Source organism: Hylobates moloch, unplaced genomic scaffold (assembly GCF_009828535.3).
Source record: "Hylobates moloch isolate HMO894 unplaced genomic scaffold, HMol_V3 SCAFFOLD_6, whole genome shotgun sequence".
Taxonomy (NCBI): Eukaryota; Metazoa; Chordata; class Mammalia; order Primates; family Hylobatidae; genus Hylobates; species Hylobates moloch.
In genome coordinates this window covers 92,992,705-93,011,083 of record NW_026652281.1, presented here as the reverse complement: position 1 = coordinate 93,011,083, position 18,379 = coordinate 92,992,705, and the positions used below count along the sequence as shown (strand labels likewise).

The following is an 18,379-nucleotide window of genomic DNA, read 5'->3' as shown; positions in this document are numbered from 1 at the left end:
GCCAATCGTTGTGACCTTGGGCCTCAGTCCCCGTGACGTTTCGGTCCCTGGGGGTTCCTGGCAGCAAAGCACGAAAGACTTGGAGTCGGGGGGTACCTGAGCTCACGATTGTAATTTCGAACCTGCAACTTGTCCGAACCCCCAGCGTGTTGAGTTGATATGATTAAGTATCCAGATCGGAAGGATGCTTGTTACTAGAACAGACAGCTAGGCCTTTGTCCAGAAGGATTGATTGAGTGGGTCTGGGTGTGGTCCAGGAATCTCATTTTAACCACTCCCTCGGGTGATTTGTAGGATCTGCAAGTTCGGGGAAGGCTGGTGCCCTTCATTCTGACATTACTGAATGCCAAGTTCTGGATGGCTCAAGGAGGTCACGGTCCAGCCACTAACAGAGCACTTCACCGGGTGTCATTAGAGAAGGCTTAGTAGGAAGAAGTAAATGGTTTTTGGACTAAGAGTAACTGACGACAAGAGCATGTGATTCTGTCGATTTTGTGTTTGCAGTCAGACCCCATCTTTGTATCTGTTGAAGTTGTGCTTTGCACACCCCTTGTCAAATCTAGGCTTTTCAGAATATCTGGCTCCCCCCTGCACGGGTGTGGGGAAGACCTCCTAAGCCAAAACTTACCCCAAAGGTTAAAATTTTAGATCGATATTTCCGGTTTTAGGTAAAACACTCCTCTCCATGAGGATTTGTTTCTGAGTTCTATCCATGCATCTCTGAATGAGCCTTTCCTGTGGAAATTAACATTTGGGTATCCTTTCTGAAACCCTAATTCCTGACACACGCCAAATGCCTGGAGACATTCCTTTTTAATTGTTGATTCTCACTTTTTAAAAAAAATTCTGGGCCAGGCTCATGCCTGTAATCCCAGCAGTTTGGGAGGCTGCAGCGGGTGGATCACTTGACCTCAGTAGTTCGAGACCAGCCTGGGCAACATGGCGAAACCGCATCTCTACAAAGAATACAAAAATTAGCTGGGCGTGGTGGTGGGTGCCTGTAATCCCAGCTACTTGGGAGGCTGAGGCAGGAGAATCGCTTGAACCCCGGAGTCGGAGGTTGCGGTGAGTCAAGATCGTGCCACTGCACTCCAGCCTGGGCAACAGAGCAAGACTCTGCCAAAAAAAAAAAAAAAAAAAAATCTCTAAGGTCTTGGTCTAAGTGTCTAGACAGAGTGTTCTCTTGAGGGCAGGGAACAAGTGTCTTCTTGTCTGTTTCCCGTGTAGGGACAGGCACATAGTAGGTTTCTTAGGTCTCATTTGCAGGTTCTAATTGTGCCTTCCTACCATTCTGCTAAAGCTGGCAGGGAAACTGAGGCCCAGAGAGGGGCAATGGCTGACTAGGATTGCACAGCAGGCTGGTTAGGCCCACTTGGTACTGGTCACCCAGAGGCCAGGCAGTGACATGTATGTGCACAAGAGCTTCAGTTAGTTAATTTTATTTTTTTAATTTAATTTTTTTTTATTTTGAGACTGAGTCTCACTCTGTCTCTCTGGCTGGAGTGCAGTGGCAAGATCTCGGTCCACTACAACTTCCGCCTCCTGAGTTCAAGCAATTCTCCCTACCTCAGCCTACCAAGTAGCTGGGATTACAGGTGCACACCACCATGCCCAGCTAATCTTTGTATTTTTAGTAGAGACGGGATTTCTCTATGTTGGCCAGGCTGGTCTTGAACTCCTGACCTCAGGTGATCCACCTGCTTCAGCCTCCCAAAGTGTGGGATTACAGGTAAGTCACTGCACCCAGCCCAGTTAGTTAATTTTAATTAAGATTTTCCTTTCTGATAACTGTCAGTATTCTTGGAACTTTTATGCACCTGAGTTAAAGAATTTTTTGAACTGAAGCCCAAACTTCAGTGTTATTTTTTACTTTTGTCCCCTTTCACCAGAAGAGAGACCAAATGCCTCAAGATTTGATGCTTACTGGGCACCTAAAAAACAGTCTGTTCTCAGACATCCGCTTTTACTGCCTGCCAGTAACATTTTAGAAGGGCCATGCACATGTGTGTGCCTCAGTCAGAGTTGGAGAGGTACCTAACAAGCTCAGTGACGTGACAATGATGCTACCTCTTATTATGAAACTGGGTCCTGACTCACAGCTTCTAAGCATGTTGTCTTAGATACTGGACACTTTTTCCTTACGGGTTTTTTTGTTTTGAAAGACAAATTCACAACAGCAACATAAAACTCTGATGATGAAAAGTATCACACTTTGGCTTTAGATATTTAAAAGAATATTATCTCCTATTTTATTTGAAAAATGCTGACTGAAAGTAGTGGCTATGCCTGTTTTTTGAGGGTTGATGTTTAATGAATGTAGTTCATAAGCTCCTCTTGCCATAAGATTAGTTTTGGGAGATACGGAACGCAAAGCATTTTACATTCTTCTAATTTACTGACACAGTCCCACTGGAGTACTGTCCAAAGATCGTAAAGCGCAGCTCTTACACTGATTCTAACAATGAAAAAGCAGCTTCCCATCACTCCCTGGGGTGTCCTCCTATCAGGCATGGCTAAGGAGAAGCAGGGTTTTATAGGACTGTTTGAAGCAAAGGCAGGTAAACTAGCCACAGAGAAGTGGAAGCCCAGAGTTCTAGAACATTACTTTACGGAGCTGTGTGTGCTAGAGCCTGCTGAGTGCCTTGCATATTTTTGTCTTCTCATTTGCTTCTTACAGCAGCCTCGCAAAATATGAGGTTTTTATCCCTACTTTACTGATGAGAAAACAAATTCAAAGAATCTAGTAACTTATCCATGGTCATGTGCCCGTAGGATCCAGTGGTAGATAGAACCCTAGGTCATCTGCACTCAAAACCTGTGCCCTATAAAAGCCTCTGTAAATGTTGCTGAAAAGGTCTAGACATTTGGCTTTTTGTTTTTCTCTAGCTAATAAGTAAGCTTTTGCCCCTTGTTTTCTTTATGAGGGTTTTTCTGTAAGTACAGTGCAAAGTTGTAGTAGTCTAGTAGGTGGGGTCTTTTTCATCCTTTTCTATTGTCCCAAGGAAGAACCTATTCCAACATCATTCTAGAAACAGGTCATTTTTTTTTCTTATAACTTAATGCCCAGCAATACATACTCCCATCTTACCTGGCTGGTTCTTAAATGTGAGATTGATCCCATATTGCACACCTTGAAGTTTGCAAGGGTTCTTCCTCGACATCATGTGCCAGTTAAAAGTTTCAGTTCTTGATTGTGTGCTGTTTAGGGATTTAAAAACCAAAATCGGCCAGGCACGGTGGCTCATGTCTGTAATCCCAGCACTTTGGGAGGCCGAGGTGGGTGGATCACTTGAGGTCAGGAGTTTGAGAATAGCCTGGCCAACAACTCTGTCGCTACTAAAAATACAGAAATTAGCCAGGTGTGGTGGCGTCCACCAGTAATTCCAGCTACTTGGGAGGCTGAGGCATGAGAATTGCTTGAACGCTGAAGGCGGAGGTTGCACTGAGTTGAGATTGTGCCACTCCATTCCAGTCTGGGTGACGGAGTGAGACTCTGTCTCAAAAAACAGAACAAACAAAAACACCACAGAATTAGCTGGATGCCATGGCTCACACCTGTAATCTCATCACTTTGGGAGGCCAAGGCGAGTGGATCACCTGAGGCTGGGAGTTCGAGACCAGCCTGACCAACATGGAGAAACCCCGTCTACTAAAAAAATGCAAAAGTAGACGGGCATGGTAGTGCATGCCTGTAATCTCAGCTACTCAGGAGGCTGAGGCGTGAGAATCGCTTGAACCCAGGAGGCGGAGGTTGTGGTGAGCCAAGATTGCACTCCAGCCTGGACAACAAGAGTGAAATTCCGTCCTCCCCCCCACCCCCAAAAAAAACATAATTATTCTCTTTTTAATTTTTTTTTCTTTTTTTCCATTTTTACTTGCCCTCTGTCATTAACAAAAACAGTTAAATGACTAAAGAATCCTACCTGTCTGATAACACGTAGCATCCTTTTAGGGGCGCTTGCAGTTGGATCATATGGAAGGAGCTAGATAAAAGGCATGATGAAGGGAAAACGCAAAGGGTTTTCATAGAATAAGGAGGGATCACTTTGGAGTGGTGGGAGATACAGGTAGAGCCAGATTATGGAGGCTGTGGATCCAGAAGGCTAATTGACATCACTCTAGCAAACAAAACCTTTAGTAACTCCTTTAGAAAAAGAGTGACAAATCAAAGTGCTATAGTATTTAATGCTTGAGTGTTAAATATTTAACATCCTGGGTATGTTCTGTAGGCAAAGAGGAGAGTTACTTGAAGTGAACTTTGATTTTTTTGAGACAGGGTCTGGAATGTAGTGGCACAATCTTGGCTCACTGGAGCCTCAACCTCCTGGGCTCAAGCAGTCCTACCACCTCAGGCCCTCTCTTCCACCCCAGTAGCTGGGACTACGTAAGATTACCACATAAGACTACCATAGATTCTGCCACCACGCCCAGCTAATTTTTGTATTTTTAGTAGAGATGGGGTTTCACCACGTCACCCAGGCTGGTCTTGAACTCCTGGACTCAAGGGATCCACCTGCCTTGCCTTCCCAAGGTGCTGGGATAATAGGCATAAGCCACCACACCCAGCTATAATTTTTTATTTTTTAGTAATTGATTTTTTTTGAGACGGAGTCTCGCTCTGTCACCAGGCTGGAGTGCAGCGGCACGATCTTGGCTTACTGCAACCTCCACCTCCCAGGTTCAAGCGATTCTCCTGCCTCAGCGTCGTGAGTAGCTGGGATTACAGGCATGCACCACCACGCCCAACTAATTTTTGTATTTTTAGTAGAGATGGGGTTTCACCATGTTGGCCAGGCTGGTCTCTAACTCCTGGGCTCAGGCAATTCGCCTGGCTCGGCTTCCTAAAGTGCTGAACTTACAAGTGTGAGCCACTGTGCCCAGCCGAAGTCAACATTTTAAAAGAAACAAGAGTGTAGTGACTTGGCTTGAATTCAGTCTGTATCTGGGGTGGCGTGATTGCCACTGAGTTGGCCACCTCTGCAGAAGTCTGAAGTGTTCAACATAAAACTAATCCATTTTGACCCCTCTACCACAAATTGTTTGTTTCATTTATTTGAGCTATTTTAAATTGGAAACTGGTGTCATTAATGTTTAAGAAAGAAAGGAGGAACTGAGTAGAGTACTATCTCTTGACCTAATTTCTTTGTGAGCATATTGTATACTCACCTGAGTATCAAGTGGAAGAGAAAGTTGATCTATGGAGGGAAATTTCCATAGGTTAAAAGCATGGGATTTACAGTCAGATGAATTTGGGTTCAAATCCCAGCTCTCACTTTATCCATGTAGCACTCACTAGCTGTGTGACTTGGGCAACGTAAATTGCCTGAGTTTCCAGACTGTAAAATGGTAATAATATCTAGTTTAAGGCTGTTCTGAGATGCAGTTGAGATAATATTTAGAAGATGCTTTGAACAGTCTGGCTAATATTAAATGGTACAGACATAGTAAGTATTCTTGATCACTACAAATTCAGTGGAATTAAATTTTCATATTTTGATGAAAGGGGAAATACCAGTATTCAGTTTGCAAATTTTAAATGTGTTGTTTCTTTTTAAAAACATTGAATCTGTGGTTGGGTTATTTCTGTCAATTTATTTGCCTTCCTTACCGAGTAACACTTTGCCTAATTGATGTCCTGTGTGTTTTCCATTCCCTTCATGCTGAATTATCTTAGGTCAAAGAGGAAATCATCTTTCTGCCTCCAACCTTCTTACTTGCCTCTAATCCCCTTTCTTGACTCTTCCAAGTCAGGATTCTCACCAAGGAAGCTATCTGCCTTCTTTGGGAATGTTGGGATTATGAAGACTTGAGATAATGGGGTTCATGTATTCAGACTCTTTAGCATATACAGTAGGGTTTCTAATGTTGTCAGCATTCCCTAGTGGGTGGTTACAAGTTAGGTTGGGATTCTAATCACATTTTATGATATCTCACAGATTAAATTGCACTTTGTCTCTGCCCAGTCTTGATTCTCTTTTGGCCAGCAGTTTTTAGGTCCGTCAGTACTGCACTGCAAGAATGGCAGATTTTGGGATCTCTGCTGGCCAATTTGTGGCAGTGGTCTGGGATAAGTCATCCCCAGTGGAGGCTCTGAAAGGTCTGGTGGATAAGCTTCAAGTGTTAACTGGCAATGAGGGCCACGTGTCTGTGGAAAACATCAACCAGCTGTTGCAGTGTGAGTACCCACCCACGTTGTCTTTATGAGGCTGGAGGGGTTTCCATGGGAGTGTTGCATTTCTGTGGTTCCTTGATATCTGAGTTTTTGTTTAGGGTGGCATGTGATAGTGGTGGCTGGTCACCCTGTTGTTTTTCAGTTGAGATATATTGGAGGAACCACCCCCAGTAATTCAACGTAAGTTCTTTTCTATTTCCCCTAAGTATCGGCTGGTCTGAGAAATAAAGGGAAAGAGTACAAAAGACAGAAATTTTAAAGCTGCGGTTCCATGATGCCCCCCAAACCGCAAACCAGCAAGTTTTTATTAGTGATTTTCAGAGGGGAGGGAGTATACGAATAGGGTGTGGGTCACAGAGATCACATGCTTCACAAGGCAATAAAATAAGGCAAATGGGGGCAGGACCCCCATTTCGCAGGACCGGGTGAAATTAAAATTGCTAATAAAGTTTAGGGCACGCATTGTCATTGATAACATCTTATCAGGAGACAGGTTTGAGAGCAGACAGCTGGTCTGACTAAGATTTACTGGGTGGGAATTTCCTTGTCCTAATAGGCCACGGGAGACCAGGGCTTATTTTATCCCTTATCTGCAACCATATAAGACAGACATTCCCAGAGTAGCCATTTTAGAGACCTCCCCCTAGGAACGCATTCTCTTTCTCAGGGCTGTTCTTGCTGAGAAAAAGAATTCAGCGATATTTCTCCTATTCACTTTTGTAAGAAGAGAAATATGGCTCTGTTCTGCCCGGCTCTCAGGCAGTCAGACCTGATGGTTATCTCCCTTGTTCCCTGAACGTCGCTGTTATCTTGTTCTTTTTTCAAGGTGCCCAGATGTCGTATTGTTTAAACACACATGCTTTACGAACAATTTGTGCAGTTAACGCAATCATCACAGGGTCCTGAGGCAACATACATCCTCAGCTTATGAAGATGATGGGATTAAGAGATTAAAGACAGGCATAGGAAATCACAAGAGTATTGATTGGGGAAGTGATAAATGTCCATGAAATCTTCACAATTTATATTCAGAGATTGCAGTAAAGACAGGCATAAGAAATTATAAAAGTATTAATTTGGGGAACTAATAAATGTTCATGAAATCTTCACAATTTATGTACTTCTGCCATGGCTTCAGCCGGTCCCTCCGTTTGGGGTCCCTGACTTCCTGCAACAGAGATACACTGAGCTTAGGAGTGTAGTTGATGATTTCCATAGGTATGTTCTTCTTTCTTGGTAGCTATTCCGTGTTTTTTTAAAACACTCACTCTATTCATCCAGCTTCTTGGATGGATATTGAGTGGTGTCCATTCTCTCAGGGTGAGGTCTGTAGCTTTTGTTGGGGGTTGGAAGGGACCAGGAGATTGTCCCAGGCTGAGGAGATTGCTAATTAGAGTCCTCTTCATTTCAGCTGCCCACAAAGAATCCAGCTTTGACATTATTTTGTCGGGTTTAGTCCCGGGAAGCACCACTCTGCACAGTGCTGAGATTTTGGCTGAAATCGCCCGGATCCTTCGGCCTGGTGGATGTCTTTTTCTGAAAGAGCCAGTAGAGACAGCTGTTGGTAAGGAGATCTTCACTTGAAAAACATGTTTGACAGGGTTGAGTCTTTGAGTATGCATACTGCATCTCCGTGAGCAGGAGGTATCATTGGGAGATCAGTATTCCTGTAGCAAAACCTTTTCGTTGGGGATAAATTGTTAAAATCTGAAGCAACATATCTGGAGAAATTGTAATCTTTGGCTGACTCATTATGTAATAAAATAGAAGGAAACTGCCATCTAAAAATGGGTCCTTTTGCAGGTGAATAAACTTTGATATGTTCATAATATGGAAAGTGATGCAGCAATAAAAAGGAACAAGCTAACTATATGTACATCAGCTTGAATGGATATCAAGGGAAGTAGCTGAGTGAAAAAAGTCAATCTCAAAAGGCTCTGTGCTGTACAAATCCGTTCATATTCTTGAAATAACAAAATTATGGCAGTGGAGATCAGAGTTTGCCAGAGGTTAGAAGTGGGAGGAAAGGGGTGTGTGGAGCTATAAAGGGGTAGTATGAGGGTTCCTGTGGTGATAGAACAATTCTGTGTTCTGAATGTGGTGGTGGTTACATAAATCTACACACGTAATAAAATTACATAGAACTATATAGCCCCCCTCTGCCAAACGAGTACATATAAAAGAAATGAAATCTGAAAAAGCTATGTGGACCATCAATATCAATTTCCTGGTCTTCATATCATGCTATAATTGGGTAAGATGTTAACTGTGGGGAGAGACGAAGTGAAGACCTCCTTAATATACAGAACTTTTTTTTTGTTTTTTCCAACTTCCTGTGAATCTGTAGTTATTTCAAAATAAAAAGTTTAAAAATAATGGCTGAACCCTGGGAATGATGTGGTAATTATTGATTCATGTGAAACTAATGACAGTGTTCATGAAGTAAAAACTTTTTTGATTGGTGGTATAGCTGTCAGAGTGATTCAAGTCTGGATTTTTAATATTTTTCACTAGATTTTCAGTCAAAACAACAATTTCATCAAATAGAATAATAGAAATGAAAGTATTTTGAAATGTATAAAGGTGTTCGTTGTTTATTTGGAAATAGAACTTTGTGTTGTGTATAGTATAAATCAGCATTCTTTGCTGGGAATTTAAACCTTACATGACTAAATGTAGTGTCTTAGAACTATACAGAGAGAGAAAAAGAACTATTCAGAAAGAATACTTGTATTTCTGTGCACTTTGTAGTTCATAAGCCTCTTTTCATAGTCATTATCTCACAACCTCTGGAAGGGGTTTCAAGAAGCAGAGAGTGATAAAAAACAATAATAACGGAATTATAACATTTGAGAGCTTAGGTAAAAACACTTCGAACAACAAAAAGGATTTGTCAGATTAAAATAGTATTTCACTATGGCCAGGCACAGTGGCTCACACCTGTAATCCCGGCAGTTTGAGAGGCTGGGGCAGGTGGGTTGCTTGAGTCCAGGAGTTCGAGACCAGCCTAGGCAACATGGCGAAACCCCGTCTCTACAAAAAATACAAAAATTAGCCTGGTGTGGTGGTGTACACCTATAACCCCAGCTACTTGGTGGGGACTGAGGCAGGAGGATTGCTTGAACCTGGGAGGTCGAGGCTGCAATGAGCCGAGATCATGCCACTGCACTCCAGCCTGGGTGACAAAGTGAGACCCTGTCTCAAAAATAATAATAATAATAATAATAATAATAATAAAATAGTATCACTAAAATATATATACAGTTGTCCTCATCTTACAATGGAGTTACGTCCTGATAAATACTATTAAGATGAAAATGCATGTAATTCATCTAACCTACTAAACATAATTGCTTAGGTTAGCCTAGCCTACCTTAAACATGCTTAGGACACTTGCATTAGCCTACAGTTGGGCAGAATCATCTAACACAAAGCCTATTTATAATAAAGTGCTTAGTATCTCATGTAATTTACTGAAAACTGAAGTATACAGTTTCTACTGAATGAGTATTACTTTCACACCATCATAAAAGTTGAAAAATTGTAAGTAGAACCATCATTAAGTCAGGGACCATCTGTACATTAAACAGAATAAGGTATTATTTTTTTTTGTTTTTTCTTTGAGATCAAGTCTCATTCTGTTGTGCAGGCCAGAGTGCAGTGGTGCAATCTCGGCTCACTGCAACCTCCGCCTCCTGGGTTCAAGCAATTCTTGTGCCTCAGCTTCCCAAGTAGGTGGGATTATAGGCATGTGCCACCACACTTGGCTATTTTTTTGTGTGTATTTTTAGTAGAGATGGGATTTTGCTATGTTGGCCAGATTGGTCTTGAACTCCTGGCCTCAAGTGATCTGTCCACCTCAGCCTCCCAAAGTGCTGGGATTACAGACATGAGCCACCACGCCCGCCTGGTTATTATTGTTTGAATGCCTGCTAACCCATATAGGATTGAGCCTTTATTATTTTTCCTACTTTGACTTATAAAGCTATTAATTGGGATTTTCCTTTTGGCAGATAACAATAGCAAAGTGAAGACAGCATCTAAGCTGTGTTCAGCCCTGACTCTTTCTGGTCTTGTGGAAGTGAAAGAGGTATGTTTGTAGACAACTTTCTTTGCTGCCCTGCAGGTGAGGTAATCAGTATTGCCTAGAACTAGGAAACAAGAAATGCTGTGCATGTAAGATACATGATGCTTCAAAGGACAAAACTTGGGAGAATCGGCCGGGTGTGGTGGCTCATGTCTATAATCCCAGCACTTTGGGAGGCCGAGGCGGGTGGATCATGAGGTCAGGAGATCGAGACCAGCCTGGCTAACACAGTGAAACAAAAAAATTAGCCGGGCCTGGTGGCAGGCGCCTGTAGTCCCAGCTACTCGGGAGGCTGAGAATGGCATCAACCTGAGAGGCGGAGCTTGCAGTGAGCCAAGATCACGCCACTGCCCTCCAGCCTGGGCGACAGAGCGAGACTCCGTCTCAAAAAAAAAAACAGACAAACAAAAAACTTGTGAGAATAATCAACTTCAAAGAGACTCAGCTTGGCCCATGTGGACTGGGGCTTGTTCTTGTCTCCTTGGTACTAGTTTAGTGGTGGTGACAGCTGAGGGGCATGAGTAGCAGCTCTGCTGCTTCCAACACCCACCTCTCAGTAGACCCGAATCCTAGGCCTGGGTGAACACTGCCTACTAGTTCAGCCTCACATTTTTGGTGGGAGACTGGAATAGGTTAGGGGACAAAGTTCCTTTTCTGACAATTCAGTGGAAATGTTTAAATTAAGCAGAAGTATTTATGTTTCTACACTCTTTGATGTTAAAATTTTCTTGTATGTGGGAGAGGTAAATGTTACAGTATGATAGCTGTTGTGCCTGTTATTTCTTACATAATGTAGGGCCTTAAATTCTTTGTTTTTTAATTTTTTTCTTCTTTTTTTTTTCTTTTTTAAATTTTTTTTCTTCTTTTTGGAGACAGTCTCGCTCTGTTGCCCAGGCTGGAGTGCAGTGACACGATCTCTGCTCACTGCATCATCCGCCTCCTGGGTTCAAGCAATTCTCCTGCCTCAGCCTCCCGAGTACCTGGGATTACAGGCGTGCGCCACCACACCTGGCTAATTTTTTGTATTTTTAGTACAGGTGGGGTTTCGCTATGTTGGCCAGGCTGTTCTTGAACTCCTGACCTCAGGTGATCTACCCTCCTCGGCCTTCCAAAGTGCTGGTATTATAGGCGTGAGCCACTGTGTCCTGCCAGGCCTTAGATTCTATATGCCAACCCTTTCTTATTTTTCCTTTTAGCTTAAGGTTTTCTGTGCTTGATTTTAAAATAAGGAATGTGTATTAGGCCATTCTTCTGTTCCTATAAAGGAATACCTAAGACTGAATAATTTATAAAGACAAGAGGTTTAATTGGCTCACTGTTCTGTACAGGAAGCATGGGCCTGCAACTGCTTGGCTTCTAGGGAGGCCTCAAGGAACTTTTACTCGTGGCAGAAGGAGCAGGCACATCACATGGCAAAGGCAGGATCAAGAAAGAGAGGAAGAGTCAGGGTGGGGAAGGTGCCACACTTTACAATAACCACATCTGGTGAGAATTCAGATGGTGCTAAACCATTCATGAGAAATCTGCCCCCAAGATCCAGTCACCTCTCACTGGGCCCCACCTCCAACACTGGGGATTACAGTTCAACGTGAGATTTAGGGGGGACACATATCCAAACTATCTCAGACTCCTCATAAAAATTCACTTTACACCAAAGCATACAGAATATAAAGTGACATCCCACTTCTTGCTCACACTTCCCTCCCCAGAGGAAGCCACCAATGCCTTTTCGTATGTCTGTTCAGACCTTTTCCTATGTATTTACAAGCATCTACATGCACATACTTTTTTTAAAATTTAAATAAGATCATATGTATACATTGTTCAATCACCAGCTTTTTTCCCACTCTTAGATATCATAGACACTTACCTACTTCAGTGTATTTCCCTTCATTCGTATTAATGATGTAATAGTATTCCATGCAATAGATGGACTATGATTTATGTAACCAGTCTATAATTATTGGACATAGAGGTGGCACCCTGACCCTTTTTTTCTACCTTTGTTCTCTGCTACTTTATCCCAAGGAACATAGAAAGGATCTTCCTCCCCCTTTTTCTTTTGGGATATAAATTTATGCTGTCTTCATTGTGGGCGTTCTTTCTGTTACACAGTAGGACCACATCTGGTTCATTTTCATAATTATATTACATCCCAAATAACTAGCATATGCCTCATCCCTAATATTTTTTAAGTACTTTTACATTTTCCAAGGGGTAGGCTCCAAGTAAACATGCAGACAAAGGTTATACTCTAGGGTTCTGATCAGTGAGAAACTGAATGTGAGGCATAAAGTGATATCTGTTACCATCCACTGTTACATCCTTAATGCACAGAAATGAGTCTTTAACTCCTGTGTAGGTAGACATAGTAAACCATTTTATAGAGGAGGGTGGACTAATCCTTTTGATGTCTTGAATTCTAGCTGCAGCGGGAGCCCCTAACCCCTGAGGAAGTACGGTCTGTTCGAGAACACCTTGGTCATGAAAGTGACAACCTGCTGTATGTTCAGATCACAGGCAAAAAACCAAACTTTGAAGTGGGTTCTTCTAGGCAGCTTAAGCTTTTCATCACCAAGAAGTCTTCTCCTTCAGGTAAGGCTGGCCTAGGGACATTCTTCTGTTTGAATGGGCTTAGAGGGACATGTTAGAAATTGAGCCAGCAATAAATGAAATGGTGATATTTTTAGAGAATTAGTCCTTTGATTTCTGCCATTTCCACATAGAATACTTAATATACTATTATCATGGGCATATTAGGATCCAAAACTGAAGTAATACATAGGTATTATCTAGTTCAGCTCCTTCTTCTGCACCAGAAGATACCGAGGCCTCCTAATTCTATAGGACTGAGTCACACAGTTTAATTAAATGAGGTCCTTCCAGGTCCCAGAATAAACGTTTATCCTCAGAAGGCCTCACAGTGTAGTGATAATGGTGGATGAGAGTGCCCTGTTCCTGTTCTCATGTGCTTTTTTCCCCGTGCCAGGAAAATCATCTGTTCTTACTTTGAGGATGCTAAGACACTTACAAAACTATATTTCTTCTGCCTAGAAAATTGTGTACAAGCACACGCGTGCGCTCGCGCGCACACACACACACACACACACAGTCCCATCCTCATCCTTCCTATCACTATTTTTAAATGCCTGAATTGACCCAGCTGTGAGGTATGCAGACATTTACAGATATTTACTGGTACATCCCCACTTGTATGGTTTTGACTGTCTAACCTCAATCTTCAAGAAATCCTTTGGAATCTAACCTTTCGATTCATGGTTCCAGAACGGGTAGGAATAGCTTAGAACAGTTGGCCCTGTGGAAGGTATGAGCATCCAGCTGTGACAATGATCACTAGAGGATACTCTTACCCCAAGGGCCTGCGAGGATTTTCCCACACTGCATCTGAGCCTCAGCTCTCTGGCTCTTCCTTGCATCCTCCTGACTAGACAGAGAACCAGGAGGTGTGAGGTTTGTCTGCCACTGATGGTGTTACCTTGCCACCAGCAGCTCTAGAGCCTATTTTCTTGTATGTAGCAGGTTTACATGAGGCTAAAGCTCTGCTATTTTTGAAGGTTTTGACACATTTCTCATTTAATCCTCAAAACACCTGCAGTAACATAGGAAGTACGATTTAGATTCATGTTGTAGAATGGAAACTAAGGTATCGAGGAGGAAGCAATATGGAACGGAGGTTAAAAGCATCAGACAGGCTTTGCAGCCTGTGGAACCAGCCTAAGTGTCTAAACCTGTTTCCACAGCGATAAAACTAGGATGACAGATAGTTACCTCATAAGGTCGTCAGCAGAATTAAGTTAGATAATGTATATAAGTGCTTAATATGGTGCCTGGTGCAAAGCAAGAGCTTAGCAAATGGCGACTTCTGTAACTATCAGAAAGTGGTTGGCCCAAGGTCAGACCTCTAAGAGGGGTAGAGCTGGACTTTGAACCCACATCTTCTGCCTCCCAGGCCAGTGTGTTCTCTTCTACACAGCAGAAAGCATTTACGTATGTTTGTAATTAATAGTTTCTGACTGCGTTTATGGAGTTTTTTCTTTTATTGCTTGGACTCAGTGAAGCCTGCTGTGGACCCTGCTGCTGCCAAGCTGTGGACCCTCTCAGCCAACGATATGGAGGACGACAGCATGGTGAGCTGGCAGCATTGTCACTTGATTACTTTCTTTCAGGCCTCAGTTTGGGTGTGAACAGCTATAGTGCCCTTTCTGGACTTGTAGGTGTGAACGTATTTAAAGCCCAGATTTGTGACTATGCCTGTCACATCTTTGATTTAGAAGGAAACTCCATGTTGGTTGGTGGTTGGTTTTTTTTTTTTTTTTTTTTTTTTTGGAGACAGAGTCTCGCTCTCTTGCCCAGGCTGGAGTGCAATGGCACGATCTCGGCTTACTGCAATCTCTGCTCCCAGGTTCAAGCGATTCTCATGCTTCAGCCTCCCAAGTAGCTGTGATTACAGGCATATGCCACCACACCTGGCCAATTTTTGTGTTTTTAGTAGAGACGGGATTTCACCATGTTGGCCAGACTGGTCGCAAAACTCCCGACCTCAAGTGATCTGCCTGCCTCAGCCTCCCAAAGTGCTGGGATTACAGGCGTGAGCCACTGCGCTCAGCCATGTTAGTGGCCTTTTAAATTTTTTAGCATCTCTTTTTCCCCACATAATTTCTTGTTCTCACTTCATGCAATATGTTGAAAACTCTTGTGGGCATGTGTAAACCTGAAAAGATTTTGTCAGCTTAAATAGTTTTATTGGCACCTTTGGGCAAGTTGCTGACTGTTCCATGCTTTAAAAAGCACTATTTTCCGTCTTTGATTGGCCGTGTCTGTAATAAAGTTCTTAATTTCTACACCTCTACTATTGAAGTTAGAGTCGTGAGCAAAGTAAGTGAGGTTCATGCTCTCATAGGGTTTACAGACTAAGTGTCTACACATTTACAAAGAATTACATAAAGGTATATATAATTATTTGATTTTTATCTGGGATTATGTAAAAGATATTTTATTCCCTTTTTCACATGACTCTTCATAAACACTTCTCTCTCTCTCTGTTCTGCCTGTTCCCTCCCTTCTCCCCACTCCTGCCCCCGGCCCCCAACATGTGTATATTCTCTACACATTGCTGGCCAGTCATACAGCTTTTCCTCATGTAAATTTGTTTCTAATTCCTTCGCATGCTAGTGCATCTTCTGTGGATGTAGTTTAACTCACCGTTGGCCTCTTGAGCATGTGGTCAGGTTGAACATGATGATCAAGCAAAAGGAGGACAGGGTGGACACCTTCATTACCCTGGACTCCACGTTTCCTCTCGAAGCCTGCGGTCACTTTAGCTTTTCATTAGCAGAGACCACGACTGTATCACTCATTGCTTTGAACACTCTCCAGGATCTCATTGACTCAGATGAGCTGCTGGATCCAGAAGATTTGAAGAAGCCAGATCCAGCTTCCCTGCGGGCTGCTTCTTGTGGGGAAGGGAAAAAGAGGAAGGCCTGTAAGAACTGGTGAGTGTTGGGGTGACTAGAGCCTGCCATGCTGCCTCCAGTGGCTTCATGCTCAAGTCATCGCGGTGCTGTACTATTTTTAAAACATACATTTTCCAGCCTGGGCAACACAGGGAGACCATCTCTGCAAATAATTTAAAAAAAAAAAAAAAAATTAGCCAGGCATGGTGGTATGTGCCTGTGGTCCCAGCTACTTGGGAGGCAAAGGCAAGAGGATCACTTGAGCCTGGGAGGTCGAGGCTGCAGTGAGCCGTAATTGTGCCATGTATCTAATTTCACTCTCCCTCAAAACCCTACCAGTAAGCCACGATTGTGCCACTGCACTCCAGCCTGGGCATCAGAGTGAGACCTTGGTGTCTTCACATTTGTTTTTATAAATGGATGGGAAGGATTGTAGAAAGTTAATCAGCGGTGTTCATCATCAGTGTTAATCATCAGTGTTTTTTAAATGTAAAAGCTGCCAGCATTTACAAATCAGGAAATTTCAAGTGAAAACACAGATCTTTTTCCCTTCTGTTCTTGAATTTGGAAAATATGGCAAACTGGGTCCACTTTCCCCAGCATGATAACCAGTTGAAGCTGAGTAGTGGCTGCCCTCTGTAGACAGAGCACACACGGTACTTCCCTCATCCTCCTCCCACTTCTGTCTCCCTCAGCAGCCTCTCACATTGCTGCTGTCTGCCTGGCCCATAGGCTTCTGAGTTATGACACTGGTGTGAAGAGAAAAGGCTTAAAGCACATTTTGGCACTGTTAGGATTTGGGATTTCTGGGTGGTGACAATTCTCGTTCATTAGTTACTGATTTTCCCACAGCACCTGTGGCCTTGCCGAAGAACTGGAAAAAGAGAAGTCAAGGGAACAGATGAGCTCCCAACCCAAGTCAGCTTGTGGAAACGTAAATATCAGGATCATTCCTCAGCATTCATAAACCCCCCAGGGGGATTAGACCTCCTTCTAAACTAAACACAGACAAGCTACACCTCAAATATTTTAGTAACAGACGAATGCGTGAGCACACGAACGTAGGTAGTAATGGGGATAGAGGCTGTCTCCTGAGAGTGAGAGTGGGTTAGCGTGCTTGTGCTGGTCAGGGAGGGTCTTGTTGCTTTTTATTTTTGGCCCATTTCTTTGTACTTCAGAGTGGGACCTGATGGTTAGACATTTAGCTAAATTTGGTTGTGTTTTGAACTGCATAGAATATAGAACTATGGCCGGGCGCAGTGGCTCACGCCTATAATTCCAGCTATTCCAGGGGCTGAGGCAGGAGAATCACTTGAACCTGGGAGGTGGAGTGAGCTGAGATCGCACCACTGCACTCCAGCCTGGGTGACAGAGGGAGACCCCATCTCAAAAAAAAAAAAAAAGGCCGGGTGCGGTGGCTCACGCCTGTAATCCCAGCACTTTGGGAGGCCAAGGAGGGCAGATCAAGAGGTCAGGAGATCGAGATCATCCTGGCTAACATGGTGAAACCCCATCTCTACTAAAAATACAAAAAAATTAGCCGGGCATGGTGGCGGGCACCTGTAGTCCCAGCTACTTGGGAGGCTGAGGCAGGAGAATGGTGGGAACCCAGGAGGCGAAGCTTGCAGTGAGCCGAGATCGCGCCACTGCACTCCAGCCTGGGTGACAGAGGGAGACTCCATCTCCCAAACAAAAGAACTGTGGCCTCCTAGGGAACTTTTCATGACTATAGTTTTTCACGAAACCAGAAATCTTGAAAACTCTTAGTATTTTGGTCTCAATTGGACCTGCAAACATACTCAGCCATTTCCTTCAGGCCACTGTGGCCACATTATGAAATTAGACATTTCTTTCTTCTGGCTGGTATACCTGGGATAAGCTGACCCTTGGCTTCCCCATTCTCTCTCTGCAGTGCTACCTGGGCGATGCCTTCCGGTGTGCCAGCTGCCCCTACCTTGGGATGCCAGCCTTCAAACCTGGGGAAAAGGTGCTTCTGAGCGATAGCAATCTTCACGATGCCTAGGAGGTTCCTGACATGGGACCCATCTGCTCCTCCAGCCAACTCCTGTCCCTCACATCCCACCATGGTGGCTTCTCCCACCTCCTCTGGATTTGTTCACTCTGAGATCTATTTGCAGAGTGGGTGCTTAGCAGACAGAGTGAAGCTGGCTGGGGGGCACAGTGGTGTATAGTGCTGCTGTGTATCAAAAGACCAAGGTATTATGGGGCCCGGTTACTCAGAATGGGATGGGTTTCTTCACCTCATGTTAAGAGAAGGGAGTGTGTCCTGAAGAAGCCCTTCTTCTGATGTTAAAATGCTGACCAGAACGCTCTTGAGCCCAGGCATCCTTGAGCATTAACACTCTGTGACAGAGCTGCATGCCCCTGCCTTGAGTCTCATCTCAGCAATGCTGCCACCTGCTTGTCTTTCAGAGTTGTTAGTTTACTCCATTCTTTGTGACACGAGTCATCAAGTGTCTCACAACCTCCTCAGGACACCAGAGGACTCACTCACTGGTTGCTGTGATGATATCCAGTGTCCCTCTGCCCCCTTCCATCCCCAACCACATTTTACTGTAGCATTGCATCTGTGTCCTATTGTCATTTATGTTAACCTTCAGGTATTAAACTTGCTGCATATCTTGA

At 43.6% G+C, this 18,379-nt stretch overlaps 1 protein-coding gene across 2 annotated transcripts in view; it reads left to right on the top strand.

Annotated features, from left to right (window-relative positions):
* The window catches only part of CIAPIN1 (cytokine induced apoptosis inhibitor 1), an 18,831-nt gene extending 452 nt beyond the window's left edge, over positions 1 to 18,379 (top strand). Inside the window, exons 2-9 of one of the 2 annotated variants that reach the window (XM_032157439.2) lie at positions 5,964 to 6,175; positions 7,584 to 7,736; positions 10,186 to 10,262; positions 12,686 to 12,854; positions 14,334 to 14,407; positions 15,657 to 15,772; positions 16,586 to 16,667; positions 17,646 to 18,379. In XM_032157439.2, the coding sequence (XP_032013330.1) occupies positions 6,019 to 6,175; positions 7,584 to 7,736; positions 10,186 to 10,262; positions 12,686 to 12,854; positions 14,334 to 14,407; positions 15,657 to 15,772; positions 16,586 to 16,667; positions 17,646 to 17,756 (939 nt within the window). In that variant the 5' untranslated portion in view covers positions 5,964 to 6,018 and the 3' untranslated portion in view covers positions 17,757 to 18,379. The remainder of the gene's footprint in view (positions 1 to 5,963; positions 6,176 to 7,583; positions 7,737 to 10,185; positions 10,263 to 12,685; positions 12,855 to 14,333; positions 14,408 to 15,656; positions 15,773 to 16,585; positions 16,668 to 17,645) is intronic. The other variant, XM_032157440.2, reaches the window with a different exon arrangement.